At 33.3% G+C, this 9,660-nt stretch overlaps 2 protein-coding genes across 2 annotated transcripts; one reads left to right on the top strand and one right to left on the bottom strand.

The window, feature by feature from the left end:
* The first annotated feature begins 3,091 nt into the window (after nucleotides 1–3,091).
* Nucleotides 3,092–4,929, top strand: LOC109187870 (cytochrome b561 and DOMON domain-containing protein At2g04850-like). The gene is made up of 3 exons (XM_019338239.1): nucleotides 3,092–3,806; nucleotides 4,022–4,276; nucleotides 4,387–4,929. Exons 1-3 carry the CDS (start codon nucleotides 3,144–3,146, stop codon nucleotides 4,738–4,740), a joined length of 1,272 nt encoding a protein of 423 aa, XP_019193784.1. The 5' UTR covers nucleotides 3,092–3,143; the 3' UTR covers nucleotides 4,741–4,929.
* Nucleotides 4,930–7,325: 2,396 nt separating this feature from the next.
* On the bottom strand, nucleotides 7,326–8,025 carry LOC109187365. The gene is made up of 3 exons (XM_019337554.1): nucleotides 7,812–8,025; nucleotides 7,569–7,692; nucleotides 7,326–7,484 (listed from the first exon to the last, which is right to left on the bottom strand). Exons 1-3 carry the CDS (start codon nucleotides 8,018–8,020, stop codon nucleotides 7,326–7,328), a joined length of 492 nt encoding a protein of 163 aa, XP_019193099.1. The 5' UTR covers nucleotides 8,021–8,025.
* Nucleotides 8,026–9,660: the final 1,635 nt, after the last annotated feature.

The following is a 9,660-nucleotide window of genomic DNA, read 5'->3' as shown; positions in this document are numbered from 1 at the left end:
ATATATGGTATTGGTAATTGTGTCATTGGTTCAAAATAAAAATCTCAATAGTTTAACATTCCACTATTCATAGATTATAATCTTATATATGGTGGTTAAAAAAATATGAAATAGCGATTCTGAAAGACCCAAATACTTTACCCTATACCAAAGTTTTATAAATAAAAACAACATGCACATACTCAATAGACTTAAGGTGCATTGGCTTAGTAAAAAATGTGAGCAATACTTATAACCAACTAGTTTATCATGCTTTATGTTCGGTTTCTTCTAGTTCAACTTTTTCTTTAATTGTTGATGATATTAAATAAGTGGCATTTACTATAAATGGTGTTCACTTTTGTTTTGCTAAGCGATCTGCGAATCGTGCTGCCCATAGTGTTGCTAGAGAAGCCGTTTATATGTCAAGCTGCAGGGAGTGGTTCAATATTCCTCCCCCTTTTTCTTGCTGATTGTATTTCCTCTGATTTAATGCATTAATCTTTAATCTTCAAAAAAAAAAAAAAAATTGTGAGCAATACTAACCAAATATTCTGGGAATTGGAATGGGAGAAACATGGTGGATCAAATAAGATGTATGAAGGTGAATTTCATTGTTTGGTTGGTGGAAAAAGAATTACTGTGAATATTAATTCTATTGATTGGTTAGATTTGGAATTGTAAGGAATATTAATGAGTATAAAGACCTATATGCCCCTACAAATTAATAAAAGTAATATAATTAAAAAAGAAAACAAGGGTAAAATAGGCAATCTATTCACTTTTTCTTCCCATCTTCCATGGAAAACAAAATCCTTGGTCCAACCAAGGATTTTGTTTTCCTCAAATTTGTGGAATTCATTTTCCATTGGAAAATGAATTCCATGAACCAAACACTAGAAAACAACATTTTCCTTCACTTTAAGGAAAATGTTTCCCTTTGAAAAATATTTTCCATGAACCAAACATCAATTTATCTACACCGAAGGAGTATAGTCGATTTATAAAACTATATATATATATATATATATATATATATATATATATGATCAAATAAGAACTTGTCCAAAGTAAAAAATTAGAAACCAATTAGAATCGTCCATCTATAAAAATCTAACAACTTTAAAGGATGAGAGATTAAAAAAAATGTGATGATATTTTCGTAAATAATTTGCGCTTTAAGTACCAGTGACAACACTATGGGGGAGCGTTATGCTGTGCATCCGTATGCACCATGCATGGTGCATACGGATGCAAAAACGACGCTGTTTTGGTGTATAACTTTAAAAAAAAAAAATCAGAATTGCATAACTACACATCCATAATTTCACTACACTTCCATAATTTCATAACTATACATCCAAAATTGCATAACTACACTTTCAGTATTGCATAACTACACTTCCAGAATTGCATAACTACACTTCCAGAATTGCATAACTATAATTCCAGAATTGCATAACTACACATTCATAACTTCATAACTACACTTCCAGAATTTCATAACTAAAAAATTCAAAATGAATGAACTAAAAATGAATAACATAATGTTGTTGCTGGGAATCGAAACCGATTTTTTTTTTTTAAGTAGGGCGCGCGTTTTATGCAAAACGATGTCATTTTTGCATCCGTATGCACCATGCAGGGTGCATACGGATGCAGAGCATAATTTGCCCACTATGGGGTACTGCAGTTAAAAACACCAGAGTATAAAGTGCACTTAATGTTATCATTAATTGCACAAAATGTAAAAATTAAATGTACTTAAGGTTCACCTTTTAAATTTATGGTTTTTCTTTTCTATTTGGTTTAAAGTTTTAGTTTAAAAAAAAAACATGTTTTTTTTTAAAGGAAGGAAATGAAAAAAAAAAAAAAACATGTTTAATTTTATAATTATTACAAACTTTTAAATTTATAATATCTATAGAATTAATCTTACTTTTTTTACTCTTATCTTTCAACAACCCTCAACTATTAGAGCATCCCAAAAGGGGATTGTTGTTGAATTTTCAAATAGTATCTTTCAACAATGGCAAATTATTGGTCCACACAATGTTATGTTGATCATAACAAAAAGTACATTTTTAATATACTAAATATACATTATTTTTATACTGAATGTATATTATACATTATAGTGTACACTCAGAACAAAAATAATGTACATCCCTGAATACAATGTACATTATTGTTGTATTGAATGTACATTATTTTTGTACTGAATGTACATTATTTTACAATAGACAAAATATGGTCCACACAATAATGATTGTTCAATTATCCAAATGAATAGATCACATAAATCTTCACTTTTTTTTTTTTTTTTTTTTTTTACCTTGGAGCATGTTCTCACCTACACACACGCTTGTTCATCATGTTACCACTAACGCGTCTGTGATTTTATTAAAAAAAATTATTATTTTAAATTTGTCAATAACTTTTAATAAAGTAAAAACACCTCCGTATCCGACATAGACGAATGAGTTTTTTAATTTATTAAAATAAATTAAAAATAATTTTATTTTAATAAAATGACTGACAGGTAAGCGGTAACCCGATGAACATGTTATTTTTTATTTTTTTTTGAAAAAATGTTATTTTTATTTAATTACATAATTTTAAAATGTTTAAGAACTCAATTGTAATTTTTTTAGTTGGATGGTCTAATTACATTTTTTGTGTGTGTATAATTGGATGGCTTATTTGCGTATTAATCCCTTTTAAAATTATTTTTTTAAAAAAAAAAAAGAGTAAAGAATATGTGTGTTTGCGACGAAGACGACGATGATTCAATTAATAGTAAATAACGCCCTATGATCCACAAGAACTTTTGAAAGAAATAAATAAATAACTTGGGTACTGCAGGCTTGGGAAAGAATACAAGTTAAGCACAAACAATAGTACGTACAATGCTAGTAAAGAGAACATTTGGATATATTAAAGAGATTACATACTACCCACAAACAGGGACAGATCAGAGAGATCGAACATGAACATATTCATTACTTCTTTTAAACTCCATTAGTCATGTCACTGTCACTGTCGTGAAAAACGTGATTCTCCATTGCCATAAAAAGCCTAAGAAGTAAAGAACCCCAGGAGCCAAAGAAATTACTCCGTATATTACTAAACACAAACACCTATCATTATCAAGCCCATCCAGAATGTTGTTTTCATCGTCTCATTATTCCTGCATCCTAACCTTTGTCGTCGTCTTTGCTTTATCTTTATCCACAATTAGTTTGGCCGCTGATTGTAGCCGGGCCTTCTATAGTGAAGTCCAGAACCTAATTGGAAAGATAGGAAGGTGCAAGAAGCTAGCCAGCGGAGCTGAATTCGGGTGGAACTACACCAACCAGACAAGACAGCTCAAAGTTTTAATCGGAGCCCGCGTGGAGGCGGAGACCGGGTGGCTAGCGTGGGGGCTGAACCCCGGACCGGAGCCCCAAATGGTGGGCACCCGAGCCCTCATACTCATCAAGACCGCCAATGGCTCATTGCTGTGTGGTAAATATAATGTTACGGCCAGTGTTAAGCTGGGCTGCACCCCTCTTCTACCTTCCGACATCGACCTAAACGTGACTAGCCCCAATTGCAGTGTCCTTGGAAAGATTGGATATTACACGATCCAAGCCTCCATAAACCTTCCCATGATCTACAACGTTTCGAGGCTGAACCACGTTTGGCAAACCGGGGATGCGGCGGACGGGGCGGAGCCCAAGATGCACCACACGAGTCTCAGGAACTTCGACAGCGCCGAGGCTTTTGACTTGAACACTGGCAAGGTTGCCAGTTTTGTCATGGAGAAACGCCAACAGATGAGATTGGTACGTAAGCACCGCTGGAAATTATGGAATTTTCGACCACCAGAAAGTGATCTTAAATGTTCCGACCACTTTTTACTTTTAACTTGATTTAAGATCATTTCAGGTGGTCGGAAATTTCATAATTTCCAGCAGTGAAGCTAGCTATCTAGTTTTTGATTACTATAGCTGCAAATTCAGACATTATTGTTATATTTATGCGAATATTATTGTTTTAGGCTCATGGGATATTTAACATTGTTGGATGGGGAACATTCTTGCCGGCGGGTGTGATTGCGGCGAGGTATTTCAAATCATTTCCATTTGCCGGGAGACACTGGTTCCCCTTTCATGTGGGGTGTCAGATAATTGGATATAGTCTGGGCGTGGTGGGATGGGGCCTTGGACTCTGGCTCGGCCATGTTTCCAAGTATTACACCTTTCGAACTCACCGAATCACAGCTATCTTCATCTTCACTTTCGCCACCCTACAAGTAATTAACTATATACCCTCTCAACTCGATCATATAACTATTAAAATCATTTTTGTTATTTGAATTAATGTATGTGTGTTGGTTTAATTTGAATTGAATGATATATTTAGATGCTAGCCTTAAGACTGAAGCCAGAAAAGAGGGACGAATATCGCAAGCACTGGAACAAGTACCATCATTTTCTGGGGTACGCGTTGCTGGTGGTGATTGCTTATAATATATTCAAAGGGATAAGTGTATTAAGACAAGAAGAGAAAGCGTGGAGATCGGGTTATGCCGTAGTGATTGCGGTCTTGGTATCCATTTTTCTGGGGTGTGAAGTTTACACATGGATAAGATTCTGTTGTTTAAGGAAGAAGGGTGATAAGATTCCTAAAAATAATGAAAAAGATCAAGATGACAAAGGCCTTATTCCTACAGGGGTTGGTTCTTCTACTCACCGCCAAAACCCTCCTTCCAGTTAATTAAACCTTCACAATTTGACGTAATTTCAGAATTTTATTTTTTATATTTATTAGTTCTGGTCAATATATTTATCTCCTCATTACTTAATTAACTGATGCTTCGTTAACGAATATGAATGTGCATGCAGAATTTTGTTTACGTTTAGCATATATTATTATCCATATAAACTTATTGTTACTCTTCTTTAATTTAATTCCTGGCCTGGACGGTCATTTTTCTATTCAGTGAATTTATTTAATTTCTCGATCATTTTTTTTTTTGTTATAACTAGTAAATATAATACTCGGTGTTACTAATATAGGAGTGCAAACAAGTCAAGCTCAACATAATCCTAAATTGATTAAAGTTTGAACTCGAGCTCAATTGAATTAACACTTTATGCTCAAATTTGGATCGAGCTTGGTTCGATTAGTTCAAATTGAATTCAAGTTCAACACACACACACACATATATATAGGGAATGGTTCATGTCACTGCTGGAAAACAGCGATTTTCCGACCACTTTCTCACTATAATCACGACGGAAAGCACTGTTCCGACCACTTTGGGGATTCGGAAAATCGCTTGTCGGAAATTCCGACCATTCTATCAATTGGACGGAAGTTCCGACCACAATAATAGGTCGTCGAACATTTTTGGTCACATGCAAAAGGGGGTTGACCATGTATTTCCGACCATATTACGGTCGGAAATTTCCGACCAACCACCAAATGGTTGGAAATCACAATCCGTTGACTATAAGGAATTGCAATTTTCCGACCACCAGTGGTCGGAAACCAAATGTCAAAAATTATTTATAAAAAGAATTTCACTGTTTTTAATTTACCCTGCAATAATAATTTTATAAAAAATAAAAATACTTTTATAACAATGTAACATCACCAAAAACTAGCAATTTTATAATAATGCAACTTCACATTTCAAAAAAAGTAGCTACTTCACATTTCAAAAAGTAGTAGCTACTTTACAATCCAAAATATTTTCACCATTTACATCACAAGTACTTAGTCAAAAGATTACACTGGAGATTGAGATTACATTGGAGATTGGGTATCACCATTGACATTGATATTATCTAAACCAATACCATCACTTTGAGTGTCATGAGCTGTAGGAACAGATTGTAACAATTCCGGATGTGCACCACATAACAACTCCATAATCTTCTTGTTTTGCTCCAAAATCTCCTTGTTGCTTTGCTCCAATTGTTTAATTCTCTCCTCACAAGCTGAATGTGAGGATGGTTCTCCATATGTAGATTTTTTTCGCCTTGCCACCTCGAGGAAGTAATGTTGGGTACTTGATCCAAACCCAAAAACAGAACCTCCCTTCTTCAAGCCACCTGTTGCCTCATACCAAATAGTTGCTGGTTCAAGTTCTGGTTGACTTTGTTATTTTTCATTTACAATCTCCTATATTAATAAACAATTAAAATCAGAAATGCAATTAAGCACAAATTTAAATTTTATTGAAAAATTTCAGTAAATGCAATTAATTCCACTAGAACTGGAAGGAATTAATTCCAGTAAGGAAACTGGAATTAATTACTTCCAGTTCTAATGGAATTAATTCCAGTGAACTGGAAGTAATTAATTCTAGTTTTCTTACTGGAATTAATTCCTTTCAGTTTACTGGAATTAATTCCACTAGAACTGGAAGGAATTAATTCCAGTTTAGTTTACTGGAATTAATTCTAGTTTCATCTTTCAGTAAACTGATTCTCACATTCAACATTTTTTCTACTGGTGGGAACTAATTTCCTCTATATTCAACATTTCGATCAATCATAAATAGAAGCAAAAATTCAAGATAGCCAAACAATAGAATCAAATCATTTTCTCGTTATATAGAGAACAACATACAAGTTATCAACCTTAATATACAATACTCATAATAAGCTAAGGTTACTCAATACTTATTGTGCAAAGATTAAAACCTAACAGTGAACCACACTTCAATACTTAACTAGTAGCTTATAATGGTCAATGGTAATCAAAGTTAGATTATAGGAATAGAGATTCTCACCACGACTTGTTGGGCTTTTTTGCACACAAACTCATCGGTGTTTTTTCGTTTGTGTGTAGCTTTGAACAGGATTGCATGGGATGGCTCCTCTCCAAGCTTTTCTTTCTATCCAACATCAATAAACAAAACATTAATGTTGTTGTTAAACTTTAAATTGTATTTAGATATTAATTATTAAATGACTTACTAATCTTTGTCTGTGCTCGGTCATTGGGATTGAACCTCCAGTATGCAACGAGGGTCCCATTCCACCGCAATCTGAATTTCTATTTTTCTTGTTCTTCTCGGATAACGCTTTGAATTCGTCCGTCTCCCAAAGTCTTTGATATTGAGCCAGAACCGCAGGATTCATCCATTGCGGTGGTGATTTACCTTTTTTCAAGTTGATGCACACTTAATTAAAAACTTCAATTCCAATATAAACTTTGCTAAATTACTAAAATTAATTCCCATACAAATTGAAATTAATTAAAAATTCCAGTTTTACTTAAATTGGAAATTCAACTAAACTGGAATAAATTGTTAGTTTACTGGATTCCAGTTGGTTAGTTTACTGGAATTAATTCCAATAAACTCCAGCAAACTGCTTCGATGATGATTTACCTTCTTTCAATTTTAAGCGCACTAGTCCCAACGTGTCGCTAAGTCTTTTGGAAGCATTTCTGTCATATATTTTCCTGATAACTGCTTCATCTTCTGGATTCCATTTACAGAATTTCTTTGATAAAAAAAAATAAACAAATTAAAATTAGTAAACATAAGTAAGAACTCTTGTCCCAATTGTAGTTATAATGTAATTTACCTTGTATTCATTAAACCAAATATCCTTTACACTTTGAGGTGCACTTCTGAACGTCTTGTAAGCCTCCGGGAAGTACCGAGTAATGCTTTCTATGATTTTTCTATGCCCATCGTAAGGTTCCAACCTAAAACAAGAATGGCAAACTCAAAATATTTCATTTTTCATTGTTGTAAATCATAGTAAAAAACATATTTTACTTGATATCTAAACTATATGCACACAAAAAATTTATTTAAGACTTACGCTTCCATGCCAATAGGACGAATGAAGATCATTTTGTCGGTTGGATCTAGATTGTGCGCTGGAGGTGTTGTTGTCATATTTGGGGTAGGTGATCCTCCTTCCAAATCAGTTGAGTTTGAAGTAGGCAATGCCGACATAGTATGCTCAGAATCACTTTCATGCACCTGTCGGAGTTGTGTCGAAGGTTGGGACATCAAGCTTTGCCTCATTTGCTTTGAGTTACGTTGTGACATAACTTAGGCTTCAGATAATGCAATGAACAAGAAGAGGCCAGTTTATTGTTTAGCAAAATGCAATGAGATAAGATAAGATTGGGAGAAGGGAAAATATTAACTAAATGCAAGATATATAAGACAAATAAGCATGCTCCAACTAGAAAACACATAAATAAAAGGCCAAAAGGACAAGGACTAAACTACAGTTTTAGAAATTGGGGAGAGGACACTGGACAGATTCATTAAAAAAAATGGGCACTTTCTTTTTACTTTTTTTTTTTTTTTAAACAATGGAAACTTTAAACCTCAGTTTTTTTATGTTGCTCCATAAAACTTAAGACTGCTAATTTATACATCTAAGGTTTCTACTCATCTTGTTCTCTTCTGTTATATTTCTCTCTATTTCCTAACTTAAGTTGTTGTTGTCCCTCTATCTTATCTCAACAACGAGTTTCATAAACAACTGTAATGGTTAATATACTCAAATATCTGATCCATGGCTAGCTGCGGTATATTAAAAGTTGTCTTGATATTCATCATCCTTAATGTATATGCCAACTCTGTTTCTTCACTAACATTCATTGATAAAGGTTGCCTCGCAGCATTTAACAAATCATAGAATTTTTGTGCACTACTATGTGGCTCTTCATCTTGGTAATTCTCGGCATTTAGTGGGAAAAATGATGGACCAGATGCATCAAAAATCATTTGTTCATACTGATTGTTTTCACTAGAGCCCGCATTCATATTCGGTTGTATTGAGGGGGGAAGCTCATCGTGACATGTCCAAACCCAATAATTCGGTTCAAAACCCTTCTTATACAAATGAACACGAACATCATCTGCAGGCAAGTGTACTCTATTCCTACACTTACTACATGGACACCTAATCAACATTGAAACCTCGTAACAATGAAGTCTGCTTGCATAATTTATAAATTCCTCAACACTGGCTAAAAACTCATTAGTGTACCCCCTTCTTCCTGGTAACAATCGGTTATACATCCATTTTCGATGTTCAGGTATATTAGCCATGTAAAACAACTGCAAAAGTATATACAATACAAATACAACTCAACATATATAAATAATTTAAATTATTATATTATGAACATACTAATAAAAAATACACAACATATAAATTAAAATTCAATATTAAAAATCATAAATATACAAATAATTCTAAACACAAACATAAATAAATAAACAAATTTTACCCACACACATGTATATATATGCACACTACATAAATAAATAAATTTAAAATGTACTCACAAAAATATATACAAAAAATTAAAGCTAGATCTACAAAACAAATTGACGTAAATAGAAATTTTAAAAACATATACACATACCTTAGCTCGATTTCAACACAATAGTGGAAAAACCTCCTGCAAAAAAAAAATTAAAATAATACAAAAAGGTTCAAACTAGCTACTAGATCTATAAAAAAAAAATGATATAAATGGAAGTTCTAAGTATATATGTACATACTTTACATGATTTCTACACTATTGTGAGTGCTTTAGCAAAAAACATCCACCAAACATGAAGAAATATGTGGAAAGAGGTAAGAAAAAAAAAAAAGTGTGGAAACTGGGCAGAAAGTCTGCTGCGCAGGGATAAGTATAAAA

Source organism: Ipomoea nil, unplaced genomic scaffold, assembly GCF_001879475.1.
Source record: "Ipomoea nil cultivar Tokyo-kokei standard unplaced genomic scaffold, Asagao_1.1 scaffold1421, whole genome shotgun sequence".
NCBI lineage: Eukaryota > Viridiplantae > Streptophyta > Magnoliopsida > Solanales > Convolvulaceae > Ipomoea > Ipomoea nil.
The sequence above is the reverse complement of the archived record's forward strand: the minus strand, read 5'-3'. Positions and strand labels throughout refer to the sequence as shown.

Bases quoted from the DNA above. Each gene is read 5' to 3' on its own strand.
- LOC109187870 (XM_019338239.1), top strand. From the start codon at position 3,144: ATGTTGTTTTCATCGTCTCATTATTCCTGCATCCTAACCTTTGTCGTC. The intron at 3,807-4,021 runs GTACGTAAGCAC...TTATTGTTTTAG, and splicing joins AACGCCAACAGATGAGATTG to GCTCATGGGATATTTAACAT. The intron at 4,277-4,386 runs GTAATTAACTAT...TGATATATTTAG, and splicing joins TCACTTTCGCCACCCTACAA to ATGCTAGCCTTAAGACTGAA.
- LOC109187365 (XM_019337554.1), bottom strand. From the start codon at position 8,020: ATGAGGCAAAGCTTGATGTCCCAACCTTCGACACAACTCCGACAGGTG. The intron at 7,693-7,811 runs GTAAGTCTTAAA...TTCTTGTTTTAG, and splicing joins CGTCCTATTGGCATGGAAGC to GTTGGAACCTTACGATGGGC. The intron at 7,485-7,568 runs GTAAATTACATT...TTTTTATCAAAG, and splicing joins TTTGGTTTAATGAATACAAG to AAATTCTGTAAATGGAATCC.